The following is a 17,716-nucleotide window of genomic DNA, read 5'->3' as shown; positions in this document are numbered from 1 at the left end:
GCTCTCTGAAGACAGGAGCACCCCCCTCACCACGGGTACCTCTGTACCCTGTAGCCCCACACCTACCAGTAGTCGGTCCTCCCTCAGTGTTTATTCCCTCGCTGTGAACATCCAGGAAATCTGTGGGAATTACCTCGAATGTAAATGCCCAGAGCACTTGTGACCAGGCAAAGTTGGTTCCTTGGGCCAGTGTCCATGCTCTCCAGCTCTGCCCTGCCTCCTGAGATGCAGCAAGGACCCCCATTTCAGTCCCCCTTAGCGCCTCACCCTGAGCACGCCCAGAGGCCTCCGGCAAGCCTGGGGCCCATTTGTTCGCAGGTGGCTTTGGCACAGCAAGGTGGGCCGATACATGTGGCCGGTGTGACTGTAACTCTGCCCTGAGAAATGGTGCTCAGGTGGGCGATTTATCAGGGCTTCTAGGCTGCTCCTGGGCATCAGGTCTGTAAAGGTTGCTGAAGTCAGTGGGCGTTTTGCCTGAGGATGGGAACAGACTCAGACTGAAGGGCAGGCTGTTCACTTTGGGTGGTACTCAAGTGGCACCCCCCATTTCTGGGGAAGGAAAAATCAACAACAAAGCTCAAGCAAAGTAGATGACAACAAAGAAATTGGAGCCTAGGTATCAAGTGTTTTGGGGTTTTCTCACTTTGGTGATCTCTGCTGACTCACCAAATCCAGAAGCCTTCCTGTCCATGGGGTTGCTAGGCCATGGCTGCTTCACCAGGCACATTGGGTAGCTTCTAAAGTATGGGGGACAGGAACAAGTGTGGTTAATGCCTCACAAACGCTGGGTTCCTGGTTTAAGAGCAGAGCCCCCAAGACCACACTGGGTGGGTCTGAATCTCTGCCAGTCAGCAGCTATGCATCCTAAACAAGTGACTTCGTCTCTCTGAGCCTCAGTTTCCTCATCTGTGAAGTGGAGTGAATCATGGGACCTACGTCAGGGGGCTAAGGTTGGAGAGTTAATCCCTGTACCCCGGCACATGGCTGCCGCACAAGAGGAGGGAACCGTGGTGGTTGTAGCTATTATGGTAATGCGCATGCCTCAGAGGCCCCCGCCCCACTGGGCCTGGCCCTGGCTGAGTGGCTGCAGCCTTGGGCCAGGGCAGTGTCTGGTCCCTGCAAATAGGCCGGGAGGGCTTTCCCTGCCGCACCCCCACCCTGTCAGGGTCTGAGTCCCAGGGGCACGTGCCCTGGTGGTGGCTGCCTGTCCCCTCCTGTTCTGGCCTAATTGTTTCCATAGCAACTGGCGGAGTCACACTGAAGCACTAGCCTAGGGGAACAGAGGCCAGGCCAAGAGGGACTGCATTTGTGGGCCGCTTCGGGGTGTCTGCAGCCTCCCTCTGTTCTGGTCCCTTGCTCTCTGCCGGTGTGGAGGACGTCCCTCACCCCCCGCCCCCCAACTCCTCAGTGAAGGCTGCAAGGTCTCGTCTCCAGGCTGTAGCTCCGCTTCTCCTCATCTGTGGGCTTCGGCATGGCCAGCGCGGCCAAGAGGGCGATGCTGAGCACAGCGGCAGCCGGTTTCTTCTCCAGGCTGCCACCATCAGGCCCCCACCCCCAGGGAGGAGGAGGGAGGAGAGTGATGGGAGGGAGGTGGAGAAGGAGAGGGAGAGGGGGAGAAAGAGAGAGAGAGAGAGAGAGAGAGAGAGAGAGAGAAAGAACGCGCGCGCGTACTCACGCCAGGAGGGAACCGCCTAGAATATAAACCAGCTCCGTGTGCTCTGTGCTGGAGCCTCCCTTCCCAGGGGTGTGCTCCAGGCAGGACGGAGCACAGGAGGCGTAAAGCTGCGTGGTACCCATCCTTGCCGGTCCTCAGGCAGAATGCCACTTCTCTGCCCCTGGGAGAGGAGCTTCCCATGCAGGGAGAAGAGGAGACACTGAGGGAGCAGGAGACAGTGCGACCCACGGAAAAGCCTGGGCTGGGGGTCCAGCAGACCTGGGTGTGGTGCCTGGTCCCTGTTGTATGTCCTGTGGCAGGCTGGGGACCTCCCTGCTCCTAACAGCTTGTATGATCCTACGAGGTATCCATCCCACCTTGCCGCTAAGAAAACGAGGCACAGACAAGTGTCGTGGTGAAATCAGTTGTCCAAGCCCTACCAGAAGGCAGGAGAACTTATTTTATCATCAGCAAGATGGGAGTAATGCCTCCCTCATGGAGCTGAATTAAAGGAGCCTATTCTGTAGGGCATCTGGTGTGCCAGGTACCTGGGGAACATCAGCCCGTTTCTCCCACCCTATTAGGTGTGTGCACCATGGTGTTGAGACACAAGAATGCCAGTGTTCAGGTGGCCCCGCAGGGAGACCTCCGGTCAGTCAGCCTACCTAGGTGAGCACCCTGGGTCCACAACCTGGTCGCTAAGCAAAAGGGAAGAGCTTGGTTCTGGAAGCTGCCAGTGAAGAGCTCTGGAGTGGGAAAGGCTCCCCTGTCTGCTTAATGGCCAGAGGCATTAGCTGCCTGGGCCACCCTTGCCAGCTGGCAGGGCGTCCCTTCTCCTACCCCAGCTAAGAGCCCACAGAGCTGGTCTCCCACAGTGCTGGCCTCCCTGGATGAAGCCATACTGCTCGCTCTTTCGTAGGCGCCCCTGCCATGCCAGCCCTCCCCCCTCCCTCTCCTGCCCCAGGCCCCAGAGGCAGGCCTGGGTTCCTGTCCCAGGAAGGTGGGGCAGGAGGGGGACAGGGAACAGGATGGAGACTTCTCAAGGGGCTGTTGGGAAAACTCCTGGCTTCCTGGCCTCATGTTAAAAAGAAAGAAAGGAAGCAAAGCAGCCTCCCCTGCTCAGCAGTTTGTCCCCGACAGAGCCTGGGGGCCTGGACCGTCCCCTGCCCTCCCCCCAACGCCAGGAGCACAAACAAAGGAGGCAGCTGAGGATCAGGAAGTCCAGGGATGGGAAATTCCAGGGCCTCCCAGCTCCACACTCCTTTTCTACCACCCCACAGCAAGTCCAGGCGGAGATGGGACAGAGTGAGAACCGGGTGTGCCCTCAGACCAGCCCTAGCTCCTGGGGAAAGGGCCTCTGGAGGCATGCTCTGGTTTTCTCCGATCCGATGTGGCAAAATATTATTTGCAAGGCAGCAAACTAGGAGTTAGCAGTGGGCAACCCAGTTACCTATTGAAGGGTCCCTGCCTTGGAGACAGAGTTGTCCACTCAGGTGGTGATTCATTCACAGCCAGGCCCAGACTCCTCTGTCTCAGTCCAACCCCCTCTGTGCACCCCCCCCCCCCCGGCATCCCTCCTTCCTTTCCTCCCTTCACATGACCCCATTGCAGCTGGTTCCTAGGCCCCTGCAGAGTCTTTCCAATGCTGGCCTGGTTGCTGGCTTGGCCTGGCCCAGTTCTCATACTCATTTGCTGTGTGACATGGGGAGGGTGCCTCATCTGTAAAATGGGCTGTTAATACTAGTACCCACCTCCTGGAGCAGGAGGGTCTTCGTGGAGCTCCTAACGGGTGCTGAGTAGCCGTCAGCTAAGTGATTGAACATTGTTCAGATCCTCCCTCCACAAAGCTGTCTTGAACTACTCCAGAGCCTCTGAACTCTTCCTCCTCTGACCTCTAATGGACTCCGCATCAGTCCCACCCCGCCGAGTACAGGGATTGTACCTACAGAGTCCCCCCTACCTTTCCCGCCGAAGGTACACACATCAGTGCTCCTCGAATACCTGTTGGCCTACTGATTCACTCCCCGGGGAAAGAGGCTTTCCATCACCTTTTGAGCCAGCCCCAGGCTTTGGGTCTCTGTTTCCAGATCCAAACACCCACACAGGCTGGCTGGTCTCGTGGCTCCTCTGGGCCCTCGTCACGCACGTATCCTTCAACGTCCAGCCCTGCCTGGGAGAGCTCTTGCCGCTGGCAGCTGAAGCCACAGGCCTCTCTGGACTGAGTTCTGTTCTGTAGGTGAAAGCTCAGGAGAATTGCCTGCGTTTGCTCTACGTGGAGGAGCGAGGGCCACTGCCTCCGCTGAAGCTTGCCTCGATTGATGCATGCCATTGGAGCCTAGCTGTGGAGGCCAGCACTTGGCTTGGCCTGGGTCAAGCCTCCGCATCACGGGTTATTCTCGAGGCCCATAAAGCCAGGGCTAGCTCCTGGGCGGGTGTCAGTTTTCCTTGGCAAAGCATGTTGAGACATTTCTTTGAGTGATTCCTCTGCTCCTCTCACCAGCAGCCTGCTGGATTATGGTGGCTCTGCGACCGTGGCGATCTCCTAACTCACCAGCGGTATCGCTAAGTGGCTTGAGCGCGGCCACTGTGTGTTGACCCCAGCGGGAACTGACCTGTCTCAGCAGAGCCCAGGGAAGCCACTTGTAACCCATTCATGCGTCCACCTTAGCTTATGCCCATCCTGGCATTCGTCTGGCCTGTGAGCACGTGGCTCCACGGAGTTCCCGGAGCTACACTGGCTTCTGCACCTCCCCTCTTTCCTACCAAGTTGATCCTCTTGATGTGAGCCACTGACCACCTCTGGAACTTCCTGGCTGGCAGAAACCCTGCCTGCCTTTCTCCTCATTGCGGTCCCACAGCCAGCTCCCTGGCATGTTTTCTCACCTGGAATGCCTCCCCGCTGCCCGCCAAGGTCCCGCCTCCCCGCCAGCACTCTCGCTTCTGGAGCCGCAGGCACGAGCATTCCACTGCACTTGGATCTCTGATGGATTTGTGCGTGCATGCTCAAGGCATCCGGGTTCCCCCCAGGCGGGGCATCCCACCTCCTCTTCTTGAGCCCTCCTGGCTCACCTCTGGGCACTGGAAGCGGTTTCTGATCTGTGGACCTGCCGGGGACGGAACAGGCCAAGGAAAACCCCTTTCCCCTCCTCCCAAGAGTAACATCCTAGCCATTGGTTTTCTGTTTTCTTTCTTAAACCAAGCTGTACCCGGCTTTATTAGAGGTGCCTTCTCATAAGCAGTCATGGTATTTTAGGCAGGACATGGGTGACCATCAGGGAAAAAAACACAGTGCCTGGCCTCCCCGGATGGCCAAACACGGAGAGCTGCCATGACACTCCATGAATTCTTCCTTTGCGACTCTGACCAGTGATCTCCAGGACAAGGATGGCCCTGCTCATGCACCATGTTGTCTGACAGCTTCTCACCAGACACCCATGTCTCTGAGGAAATGAAACGGAAATGGCTGAGTTCTCTGTCTGGAGACCCAGGATCAGAAAACAGGAACCATGGCTCTTTTGAGGGACGCCCTCTCAATGTGGTTGCTCAAATGTCCGCCTCACATACGGCCTCCAACCCCGTGGTTGTGTGGGGGAGGGAGGTCCCAATGTGCTCCTGGGCTTAAAGAGGTCAAGTCTGGGTTGAGGGTGGGGCAGCAAGAAGAGGACTAACGGACGCTGAAAGCGCCTTCGGTCCCCTCGCCGTGCCAGTCGTCTGTGCGAAGGCGCCAACGTGCAGCGGTGTCAGAACCCTCTGCCACGGAACCAAGAGGAAGTGTCTACGGAAAGAAAGTGCAGCTCATTTTGAGCCAGTTTTCTGAGATATTCTATTAGTGATATTCACTTCTTCCTCAGAGAGCAAAGACCTTCCTCAAGGAGCACAAAAACCCCGAGTGCGACAACATGGCTTTAAAAAGCAAACCATAGTTGTGCATTTTTATAAACCTTGATGATATTCAAGCTGTGCCGTCACCAGAAGGATACCACCTCAAAATGACACCCGTCGGCCCCAGACCCAGTCTCCGTGGACCCCGTTCTCTGTTTCTGTCCTTGTCAAGGCAGGGACTCCCTTGTCCCCTTTGGGTAGCTTCACCCCCTTGTTTGCAGGGGCTTTTTTCTTTACTGTAAAATATAACATAAAACTTGTCATTTTAATAATTTTTAAGTGTACATTCAGTGGCATTAATGATATTCACACCACTCAGCCACCCTCACCACTGTGTGTTTCCAAAACGTTTTCACCACCCCAAACAGAAACCACGTGCCCATGAAGCAATAACTCCCATTCTCAACCCCCAGTCTCCAATAACCTGTGTTCAACCCTCTGTCTCAGTGACCGGGCCTGCTCTCGATAGTCCAGCTAAGTGGAATCCTAGCGTATTTGTCCTTGTGTGGCTGGCTTCTTTTACTCAGCATAGCGTCTCCAGGGTCGAAGGGACCTTCCTGGCCTGGGCCCTGGCTCCCGCATTCTTCCACCGAGGCCCCAGCACCCGCTTGCCCTTGAGCCCGTCTCTCCAGCACAATGGTGGTGGTGGCAGTGGTGGAGGGCAAGCTTTGGCAGGTCCACAAGTCACTCCTGCTTCTCCTCCTTCTCCTCACACTGCTCAAATCCCAGCCCATGAACAGAACTGAGCACCAGGGGGGACTTTGGGCCAAAGGCCTGGAGTCTTGGAGGCAGGAAGAGGAGGCCGGAGAACAGGTAACCAAGGCTATGCCCCAGGCGGAGGGTGAAGCTGGGTCAAGTGACTAAATGACCAAAGGAGGCCCCGCTTTGTGTGAAAGGTCCCAGCAGGTGACTCCAGGGTTTTGAGACTGGTCATAGCAGGGGGCATCTGCAGAGAAAGCTGGAATGGGAAAAGGGGCAACGGGCTGGGCTCCCTTTCAGTCGTGCTCCCCGTCTTCCTTGACTTATTACTGTGCCATTTTAGTCTGTCCCTTATGACGCCCACGGTGGGGCCTCAGACGCAGAACACAGTGGCTGGGCACCGTCCACTGCAGCAGCCTCTGCAGAAGGCAGCTCAGCTGGAGATTTTAAGAGTTCTGGAACAGTCCTACCCTTCGGCCCCCAAATTCCAATTTTTGGAAAACAATTAGAAATACAGACCAATATTCATGAATAAAGATGTTCCCTGTAGTACTGTTTATAATAGCCTCCAATAGGAAACAACCTGAATGGCCAATCATAAGCAAATGACTTGAGCAAGTTATGATAAAATGGTACACAGCCATAAAAACACTGTTTGCAAAGCAAAACAAGATTTTTGATGGTGGGGGAAGTGACTGTGACAATGTTAAGTGGGAAAAAATGTTTTTAAGCAAACTATAATTTTCTGTATGCATTTTAATATCAAGTGCGTAAAGAAGAGAAGTCACAGAGAAAAAATAAACAGAAGCATATGTCAAGCTGCTCGGTGCAATTATTGGTTTTGGGTGGTTTTTTGGTTTTTGGGTTTTTTTGGCCTTTACATTTTTCCACATTTTGCAAATGCTTTACAAAAAGAACATGCGTGACTTTGACCTTCAGGACAAGAAAGCAATAAATGGGGGGAACAGAGCTCCTCTCCGTGTGATTAAGGAGGAACCAGAATTTGGGAGGGGGTAGTGGAGGCCTGGCCCAGACCTGTGAGCCATATGGTACCTGACAGTGCTTTTGGGGGACGCTGTCGGGGTGGGAGATGGGGTCAGGTGGTGGTGGCAGGTGTGCACCAGGAAGCTGGCTTAGACCAGAGCTGGAAACGAAAATGCCTTTGAGGGCCCGGCAAGTGTCATAATCAAGTGAAAATGCGCATAGGAACCGGTAGGGACTGTGGCAAAATGGAGAGTTCACACGCTGGCTAAAGTGGCTGCTGCGAGGCTGCCCTGGTAGGTGGCCAGGTGGGAGCGTGGGCCCTGTGTGACCAGACCTTCCAGCTTCCAAGGAAGCCAGATAGCCCGATTTTTAGCACGTGAACACTTGCTAGACACCGGCACCTAACTGAACAATATTCTCAGGGCCTCACAGTCCGCATCCACAGGCCCGATGTGGTAGGTGAGCCGCCAGCTTGTGAGCTCTGGCGTGTTCCTTCCTCCTCCTTAGGCTCTGTGTGGGTGACAGGGTGTGGTGCCTGCCAGGGGGCCCCTGGCCCAGACTGAAAGTGGCTTCCTTTTGTTCTTCCTGCCAGAAAACGAACCTCCTTCTCCTCTGGTCTCCGGGATCATCGATTACAACATGCCCCTTACCTCCACGTACCTGAAGCAGATGAAGTTGCGAGTGATGAACTCCCAGGAACAGGTAAGGCACATGTCTCTCCTCTCTTCGTCCCGCCTGGAAGTGTCCCAACCTGTCTGGGTGCAGTTGGTCCTTTCTAGGATGTGGGGACCACAGCAGGTGTAAACACACTGGGAATCGAAGGGGACCGTACGTGGTTATCTGGTCCTTGCAGTCCAGGCTGAGGAGTGTGGGGGTGGAAAGAATGTGTTCTTAGTTAGGGATCTGCTGGGCCGACAGCCCTGCCAGGTCTTCAGTGAAACTCAGGAAGCTCAGGCTTCACAGAACTTGCCCCAAGGGCAGGGGCGAAGGAGGGGGTGTGCATGAGCTGTAGACCTTGGCTCTTAGGTTGTTCTCTCTCTGCTTTTTGCCCTTTGTCTGCTGTGTCGCTCACCTCCTTTCCCCAGGGAGGCATGAGAGAGAAAGAGAGAGAGAAAGAGAGAGAGAGAGGCGCCCTGGCTGCTCACCTGTGGCCTCTCACTCTGGGGGCCCAGAGAGGCCAGAGGCCTTGGGGGGTGGCCCGGGTGAGATAAGGCCCTGGGCCCCCCTGCGTGTCCAAGACTCCCCAGCTGTGGATTGCCAAGTGTTGTCAGGCACCATGGAAACTGGCTCTGAAAAGAAAACTGCTCTCGCCAGCTTCCCCACACAGTCTACCTTCTAGCCCTTTGCAAAGCAAGTAGCATGACTGTCCTTCAAGGAAGGACTAGGTGAATGCCACCCCCTCCCTCCACCACTGCCTAAAATCAGAGTAATAATTTCTCACACAGCTTCACATCTTCTCATCTGTTGTGACGTATGAACCTACTAGACCTTTGAGGCCTCCCTAGGGGAATGGGTTCTTCCTCCCCACCCCCACCGAGAGTCTGACTTCCAGCCCTGGGGGCATGCTGTCCCGCGTACTGCTGGTCTCCTTGACAACCTGAGTGTGTGTACGCAGAGTGGGTGATGGCTCCACAGCCAGCTCCAAGGTGATGTAGCAGGATGTTTAGGTTGCATCTGGGGCTGTGGCACCCACTGGAGGATTTGAGCTGGCCTGCTTGAGCATGACCCATTCTGCCCTCCCCCAAGGAGGAGGGATGTCCTCCCAGCCCCGTACCATGCCCGGCCCATAAAGGTTGAACAAAATAAGCCTTGTTCTGGATGCTAGGGCTGTTTGTGTCTCTGTGCCTCCCGCATCTTCTTGCCTGACATAGTCTCCTCTATGATGGTTACATCCCTAAGAAGCTTCACGTACTCAAAAATAATGTCAGTGGGGGAAAGGATGTGGGGGTTTCTAACTCACAACGGTAAAATTGTTTCTGTGCAGGAATGCCAATAATATGGCAGTGTTTTTGTTAATAGTTACAGAATCTAAACACCACCATGCAGGTTCAGTGCGAGACCTCTGACTACGCTGAAGAGTAATTTCCTTTCCCGTAACCATCCACACAGTCATAAGCACCTGGCTTTTCTCACCTTCTTTTCACCATTCCCATCCGTCACCATGAAGCGCACAGCCACTCAAACAGCTGGCGGTCCAGCCTCGTGCCTCTTTCTTTCCCACAGAACGATGCTAGATTCAGATCGCCACCAGGACCAGTAGTGGTCAGGGTAGCCCCATTACTGGATGCTGTGCTATTTTGCTTCGTGATACGAATTCTTGCTATCTGTGGGGAATTACAACTATCGGCCAGGTGCATTTGCAAGGATTTAATCCTTCAGCAAATACTTGTGGAGCCCCGCCCCGTGAGCTCATCTAGGGATGCGCAAGTCTTCGGAGCTACCATTACTAGCCCTTCTTATGATTTGGGGGAAACAGACACTAATGAAAAAGAATCACACACAAGGGCCCAGCTCAGAGGAGGTAACGATAAATAATCGGAGGGAAAGATGAATCGGTTATCACAGGGCAGCTACGACAAGTGCCACACGGGAGGACACACAGTCCATGAGTACTCTTAGATGGGCATGAGGGGTGGACCGAGGCAGGGCTTTGCTTCAGAAAGGGGTGCTTGAGCTGAGGTGGAGGTCCGAAGGGAAGAGCTCCAGGCTAAGGAAACCGCTTGTGCCGAGGCCCTGTGGCTTGAGGGAGGACGGTGCCTCTGAGAACCTGAGAGGCTGATGTGGCCGGTGCAGGGAGTGTGAGGTATTCTGTTCCTGAAGAAAGAGGCGGAAGACACAAGTGTTGGGCAAAGAAGCACTTGGGTATCTGTGAATGAACCAAAGTTCATGAAACAAGATGGATAAAATACCCTGGTGAGGTTTGGGCCACTCACAAAGGAAAGGCGGGTTGTGGGAAGGTGTTTCTCTCCAGGGTGCTCTGAGAGTCCAGCTGGGACTGAAATTGACAGCAAGTGTCTCAGAGTCCATTCCTAGTTTCCCAGGTGAGGGCCCTGGGACAGTATCCGCTCTTCTCCTGTCCCCTGTGCTGCAGGAGATCAAAGGTGTCGACCTTCCTTGCATACACCGGGCAGGAGAGGCAGCGTCCCTCCCTGAGCCTAGGGCTTGGCATCTGCTGGGCTCCAGCACTCCCCGCAGAGCGGTGAGCTCGCAAGGCCTCACTCGCTCAGGCCATCCCTGTTCTATGGCTGGGCACATGGTGAAACCAGAAATCACATTGCTCATCAGATTATTTATCTGTAGGAGCAAGGAAGGGCCAAGGACCCAGAAGTCTTTGATTCTTCGGTTTGAGTTGGAACTAAAAATACGTTTATTGGAATTGGTAGCTTGTTCCCCGGGGGGAAGTGGGAGTCGGGCTCCCCTCGGGGCCAGTGAATGGCGTGCCGTGCGAACACGCAGCCAGGGGCCTGCCTCTGCCGCTGTCACGTCTCGTGTGCCGCCGCCGAGGCTCTGAAAGCGGCTTCATTCCCTGAAGCCTCCTCTGGCCCCGAAATGCTGACAGAGGGCCTAAGTGTTTGCAGGTCACTCCTGCAGGCCCTACGGAAAATAAACCTAATTCTAATGTAACAGGAGCTGGATAAGTGATAATTTATTAATGCCAAAAAAAACCCTCCATCTAAAAACTCCAGGTAAGAAAAATCCCAATAATTCATTTTTTCCAGCATTCGATATCCAGGAGACAAACAGTAAGGCAGGTAGAACCTGTTGCCCTCACTTTGCTTCTAGCAGACAATGAACAGGTGGTGGGATTTACTTGTGAACTGGACAGAATCATGTTACTTGTCCAATTGTGTCAAATTAATATGCCGGGAAATGGGCCCTTCTCCACAGAGGATATTAGGTAATATGAAAATCTAATAACAATATTCACACAAAGGAAAAAGATTCTTCTTGAGGTCTGATTCAATGCAGCAAATATTAATGGTGTCCTCAACATGCAAGACATTTGGGGGTCAGACACCAGCCTTCCAGGACCTCCATCCTAAGACACAGAGCCTGGGAGCTATCATCGCAGGGGCCACATTGAGCTGAAAATAGGGGACTGTAGTCTGATAAAATCTTTTTTTCCCCTTGCTTGGGGAAACTCTAATAAAGACATAAAACTGAAATCACATTTTGTTGTACTGATGAGGAAAACGTTTTCTTATAGGGGGCGGGGTAGGAGGATCTCTTAAGTTGCGGACTGTCTCTGGGAGAATGCTCTGTAGCATTCTGTCATAAGATGAGGTCTCAGGGAGACGTGCCACACTCACAGGACAAGTGCCATCCACAACGGCTGGCCTGGCACATCCCCCTTTAGGGCTGTGTGCAAGATGCACCGAAGAGGAGTGCTAGGGTCTCCTCTTTATGTGGCTGCTGGTTTCATACCTCTTTTTCTTTTTTTTTTTTTTTAACGTTTATTTATTTTTGAGACAGAGAGAGACAGAGAATGAACAGGGGAGGGGCAGAGAGAGAGGGAGACACAGAATCGGAAGCAGGCTCCAGGCTCCGAGCCATCAGCCCAGAGCCCGGCGTGGGGCTCGAACTCACGCACTGCGAGATCGTGACCTGAGTTGAAGTCGGACGCTTAACCGACTGAGCCACCCAGGCACCCCCCTCTTTTTTTTTTAAGAAATGTTTTCTAATGTTTATTTATTTTTGAGAGAGAGAGCACAAGGAGGGGAGGGACAAAGGGCAGAGGGCAGAGGATCCAAAGTGGGCTCTGTGCTGACAGCAGAGAGTCTAACGTGGGGCTCGAACTCACGAACCGTTAGATCATGACCTAAGCAGAAGTCAGACGCTTAACCGACTAAACCACCCAGGTGTCCCCGTACTTCTTTTAATTACACAGGTAGCACCTGACCTCAGTAGTCAAAAGCAAAAGCATGGTGATAAAAATTGCCACCATCCCACCACTCAAGTCACTGAGTATTTGGGGGTCCAGCCTTCCAGACTGTTGAACAGAAAGGGGATTATCCCGCACAAACACCGTGCTTTGCTTTTCTTCTTTCAAAAAAAATTTTTTTTAATGTTTATCTATTTTTGAGAGAGAGAGAGAAACAGAGTGCAAGTGGGGGAGGGGCAGAGAGAGAGGGAGACACAGAATCTGAAGCAGGCTCCAGGCTCTGAGCTGTCAGCACAGAGCTGATGGTGGGGACTTGAACCCACAAATCGCAAGATCATGACCTGAGCTGAAGTCAGACACTCAACCAACTGAGCCACCCAGGAGCAGGGTGGGTGGGTGCTTTACTTTTCTGATGCTGATTTTCCATGTTATCAGAGCCTCTTTACCCTCTTGGCCAAGATATTTCTCACCTACCAAATAAACTGGTTATATAATTTTCCTGCCATTCCCTCACTCCTTCACCCATCCATCCACTCATCCATCCACCCATCCACCCATCCACCCACTCATCCATCCACTCACCCATCCATCCACCCAACCATCCATCCATCCTTCTATCCATTGCACGCTGTAGCCAGACATGGTTGTAGGCGCTAAGGGAACAGTGGTGAACAGAGGCGAGTCTATGCCCTGCTGGCTCTCAGAGTTCAGTGATAGAGATAAGGAAAACCCAAATCAACACTCTGGGGTTTTAGAGGAGGGACGGAGGAGGGACAAGGAAGTGAGCCAGGTGGATGCTATTGTAGGCACTGGGTTATTAATTTAGGCACTTGTTCTGTGTCCAGCACTTCACACTTTACCCTTTGCCCTCACAGCCCTGCAGGGTCCCATTATTCTCATTTTGCAGATTCCATAGCTCAGGCTCAGAAAGGTTCAGCACTTGCTCGAGGTCACACAACCACTGACATGAATGAAACTCAGATCTCTTCCATCCCTGAACCTGTGCACCTGCCAGAGCCCCAAGCCCTGCTTCTCTCCACACTTACTGGATGAGGATGTGCTCATTAGAATCTGAAGCAGGTGTGTCACCCATGGGGTTGGAGGGGGGAAAATGTCCTCGGCAGAGATTCTGGCAGAGCACGTCAAGGGTCTTTTGTTTGGCCTGGGAACTGGGATCTGCTTTAAATACATGATGCTTGGGGCACCTGGGTGGCTCAGTCGGTTGGGCGGCCGACTTTGGCTCAGGTCATGATCTCGTGGTCCGTGAGTTCGAGCCCCGCGTCGGGCTCTGTGCTGACAGCTCGGAGCCTGGAGCCCGTTCCAGATTCTGTGTCTCCCTCTCTCTGACCCTCCCCCATTCATGCTCTGTCTCTCTCTGTCTCAAAAATAAATAAACATTAAAAAAATTTTTGAAAAAAAAAATAAATACATGATGCTTAAGGAAATATCACAAGAGGAATTTGGCAGGGGGCTGGGGTTGGGAGGAAGGTTACCCCTACCTCGTGTATGCTCAGTTATCTGCGGGGGTACGTGTATAATTTGATATGCACATTACGGGTGATGTTATCCTGATCTTTTCTTAGATCCCAGTGTTTGACCCAAGACCCTATTGTAGAAATCATGTCCCGATCTGGAAAGAGGGAGACAGATTGTATTCTTTCTTCTGACACATACTTCCATTTTATAGAAGTGGAGGCTAAGACCCCTGGACTATTTGTTGTTGTCGGTGGTGGTGGTTTCTGTTCTTGCTCTGTCCGGAGTGGGAAAGCTGTCAGACCTTCTTAGATCTCCCCTTCTCCAGTTCCTGGAGCTGTTCTAATGTCCTCCTAATGGTTTTAATCATTCTCCCAGCAGCCGGTGTAGTGGTGCTGCTCCATTGTTTAAGCCCCAGTGACGGAAGCTCTTACTTGTCTCCGTTAACCTCTGCCTCCCTTTCTACTGCCTTTCTCCCGGACCACAGTTTTCCTTGGGTCCCAGAGGGTGTGGGAGGACCTTGAAGGCCCCAGCAAACATGTGGGGCCTGGAAGGTCCGCCGCCCCCTGAGTCTCCAGAGCTTGGGCCCTCATGCTCCTTGCAGCCGGCCTGTTGGAGCAGCACTGTTCTTAGCCAGGACGCCAGCCCCCCACCTATGCAAACACCCTAGAGGCAGGTTGGCGGCACCAATTCCACCACCTACCAGCTATGTGACTTTGGGAAAATTGCTTCACTCTCTGTGCTTTATTACTCGAGAGTAGTAATAATACACCTAACTCATAGAGTTATTCCAAGAGGTAAATGATGCGAGGCAAGATCAGTGCTTAGCACAGCGCCTGGCACTTTAGAACTATGGAGTGACCTCTCCTGCTGTTAATGCACCTTGTGTTTAATAGACACAGTGGATGACCTTGTGCAAGAGACCAGGGCCGTAAAGTTGAATAAGAAGTATAGTTGTTCTCAAGGAACTCTTCCTAACAGACGGGACAACAGCCATGGAACTGTGACCCAGACAGAAAACAGAGGCCAGAAGGGGCCAGGAATCTGCCAGGTGGTTCAGGGGATATTCGCTTATTTTAAAATGAGATTCGGGCCTCTCATTGTAGCCCACCTGGCAAAGAGGGCCCAGGTGAGGGAAGCTGAGAGTCGACAGCTCTAGGAGACGCTGAGCTGGTGAAGGCCACAGCCAGTTTGGGGAAAGTAGGAGAAAGGAGACAGATGAGGAGGAGGAGGCTCAGAGCATGGGTCTTTCTTGGCAGTGAGGCCACAGGAGAGCCCTTTCCTCAGCCAGCACTGGGGAGCGAGGCACGGATGGGGGCAGGAAGTGAGCACAGTCCAAGTGTGGAACTTTCTCAGGTCCCAACCTCCCTAAGTGCAGGAGAAAACAAGCCCACTCCAAAAAGTTCTCCACGTTCACTTTGTTTTTTAATTGTGATAAAATATTTGTAATTTAAAGTCTGCCATTTTGACCATTTTTTTAAAGTTTATTTATTTATTTTTTTATTAATCCCTACACCCAGTGTGGGGCTCTAACTCACAACCTCGGCCAATATCAAGAGTTGCATGCTCTTTGGACTGAGCCAGGCAGGCGCTCTGCCATTTTAACCATTGTTTTTAAATTTTTAAAAATTTATTTATTTTAAGAGAGAGAGAGAGTATGTGTGTGTGGGAGTGGGGCAGGGACAGAGAGAGAGGGAAGAGAGAGAATCCCAAGCAGGCTCTGCACTGTCAGCACAGAGCCCGATGCCAGGTTTGAACTCACAAGCCATAAGATCATGACCTGGGCTGAAATCAAGGGTCAGACGCTCAACCGACTGACCCACCCAGGCAGCCCTAACCATTTTTTTAAGCTTATTTATTTATTTTGAGAGAGAGAGAGAGAGAGAGACAAAGAGAGAGAGAGAGAGTGGGGGGAGGGGCAGTGAGAGAGGAGAGAGAGAATCCCAAGCAGGCTCCTCACTGCCAGCACAGGGCCCGATGAGAGGCCTGGACTCGGGAACCACGAGATCATTACCTGAGCCGAAATCAAGAGTCAGACACTTAACCAACTAAGTCACCCAGGTACCCCCACTTTAACCATTTTTAAATGCACAGTTCAGTGGCATTAAGTACATTCACAATGTTATGCAAACAGCACCACTATCTCCAAAAGTTTTTCATCACCCTGAACAGAAGGTCTATAACCATTAAGCAATAACTCCCCGTTCTCCCCTCCTCCAGCCCCTGGTAACCACCTAGGTTTTACTTTTTGTCTCTGTAAATATGACCACCTAGGGACCTCATATAAGTGGAATCACATAATTAATCTTTGTCCTTCTGTGTCTGGCTGACTTCACTTAGTGTAATGTGTGTCCAAGGTCCACTCGTGTTGTTGCATGTGTCAGAACTTCATTCCTTTTTATGGCTGACTAATATTCCATTACTTACCAAACCATATTTTATGTATCCCTTCACCCACTGATGAACGTTTGGGCTGTGTCCACTTTTTGGCTAACCACATTCACTTTTTAATCTATTGGACCAGGTTGCAGGACAAGGAAGAATTAAATCAGGGCTCTGTTCCTTCTCTCCCTGAGTCCTTAACCCTCTTTGTGGCTTTCTTTTCTCATGAACACTCTCAACCTCAGAAGGACCCCAAGAAATGGGGGGACCCAAAGAAGAAGTGAGAGCCTGTTGCTTAACTTAAACAGTGCCTGACTCATAGGGCTCTTACTTGTGGAGAACCCATGAGCACTGACTCTGATCCAGATTTAAGAGCCTGGTAACAATAATGATCTCTGGGGCACCTGGCTGGCTCAGTCCAAAAAGCATGCAACTCTCGATCTTGCAGTCATGAGTTCAAGCCCCACATTGGGTGTAGAGATTACTTTAAAAAAATAACAATAATGATCAAATAATCTCTTCCTTCCCCCTCTTCAGGCTGTCTTGCAGCCCAGGCAAGATGTGAACTCAGGGGGAAAATAACAGAAAAAAATCATTTCCATGTCCCCTGCTGTGGCTCAGTGTATGTAACCTTTGGTGGTCTCTTAAGAAAGCAGAGGTTCTGAAGTATTTCTTTAAAATTAAACAGTAATCTCCATGCAACAGAACTAGAATTTAGAACTTTTCAATCCCTAGAGAAAATAAAAGAAATAAAGAAAACTTGACCAATGCAGCAAGAGTAATTAAATGAGGGAATAAAAGAAGAAACAACTAAAAAGAGATATAATAAGTAGAAAACATAAATAAGCTAGTAGGAACAAGACCAAATGCCAGTAAATCACAGTAAATGTAAATGGGTTAAATTCCACTGCAGAGAATTTAAAAAAAAAAAAAAAAAAAAGAGGCTCAGATAAGGTTTGTTTTTTTTAATGGCAAACAAAAGACATTTTTTTAATGACACAAAAACTAAGATGAAATCAAGAGAAAGAGAAGGCAGTGTTGCTCCTGTCAAACAAGCAAATGTTTAAGGCAAAAAAAAGCATTAAATAAGGCAAAGTGAGATATTTCATGTTGATCAAAGGCAGTTTCCCAGTAAGATTTCAGAGCCTCTTGACCTTGGAAGTCTGCCCTTGGGGGAGGTTGAGGAGGTGGTTGGTCCTGTGGAACATAAGTAGCGCCTTTAAGCTTCACCATGAGAGGCAGCATCCTTCTTCTGTGTCCCCATCATCATTCTCTTCACCTTTTGTCATTTGTGGTACTGTCTTGCTGTAGCCACTTCTCTAGACCAGTATCTTCAAACTTTGAGCATTTCTGTTTGCTCTCTGGAAATGTGCATGGAACAGAATGTGGCGTGGACCCTGAAGAACCTGTAAGAGTGTGGATCTGCTCCTTGGCTACCTGGATTTTAGTCCTTCTCCTCCTCTCCTGACTGGGCTCATCCACCAAGGCATACTGGACTGCTTTCTCAGTTCCCAGCCTCCTCCTTTCCTCCCAAGTCCTGGTCTTCCTGGCTTCCTTCTCTTGCTTCATCTCTTGCTTCCCGCCTCTCAGACACCCTTAACAAGCCTCTGGGATCAGCCCACCTATGACTTGTTATGTGGTTGAACTGAAGGGGTGCAGCTTGACTCCATGAGAGTCCAGAAAGGACCTGAAATGGCCCTGGCTCCATTTTCAAGATCTGAGAAGCTATAGCCCAAACTTTTTCCTGTCTCAGTAAATCC

The 17,716-nt window shown here is 51.7% G+C and overlaps 1 protein-coding gene and 1 long non-coding RNA gene across 7 annotated transcripts in view; one reads left to right on the top strand and one right to left on the bottom strand.

The window, feature by feature from the left end:
• NOL4L (nucleolar protein 4 like) overlaps positions 1 to 17,716 on the top strand; it is a 123,561-nt gene that overhangs the window by 56,642 nt on the left and 49,203 nt on the right. For 4 of the 5 annotated variants that reach the window (XM_058685268.1, XM_058685271.1, XM_058685270.1 and 1 more), the window contains exon 4: positions 7,812 to 7,921. In XM_058685268.1, coding sequence (XP_058541251.1) covers positions 7,812 to 7,921 — 110 coding nt within the window. Of the gene's footprint in view, positions 1 to 2,304; positions 2,324 to 7,811; positions 7,922 to 17,716 lie in introns of those variants that run through there. The other variant, XM_058685272.1, reaches the window with a different exon arrangement.
• On the bottom strand, positions 4,841 to 8,787 carry LOC131485617 (uncharacterized). 2 transcript variants are annotated; one of them, XR_009248943.1, is made up of 3 exons: positions 8,661 to 8,787; positions 7,880 to 8,078; positions 4,841 to 5,429 (listed from the first exon to the last, which is right to left on the bottom strand). It is a non-coding gene; the product is annotated as an uncharacterized LOC131485617 (long non-coding RNA). The 2 variants fall into 2 exon arrangements; XR_009248942.1 differs by lacking the exon at positions 8,661 to 8,787 and adding an exon at positions 8,365 to 8,652.

Source organism: Neofelis nebulosa, chromosome 9, assembly GCF_028018385.1.
Source record: "Neofelis nebulosa isolate mNeoNeb1 chromosome 9, mNeoNeb1.pri, whole genome shotgun sequence".
NCBI classification, from domain to species: Eukaryota; Metazoa; Chordata; class Mammalia; order Carnivora; family Felidae; genus Neofelis; species Neofelis nebulosa.
The sequence above is the reverse complement of the archived record's forward strand: the minus strand, read 5'-3'. Positions and strand labels throughout refer to the sequence as shown.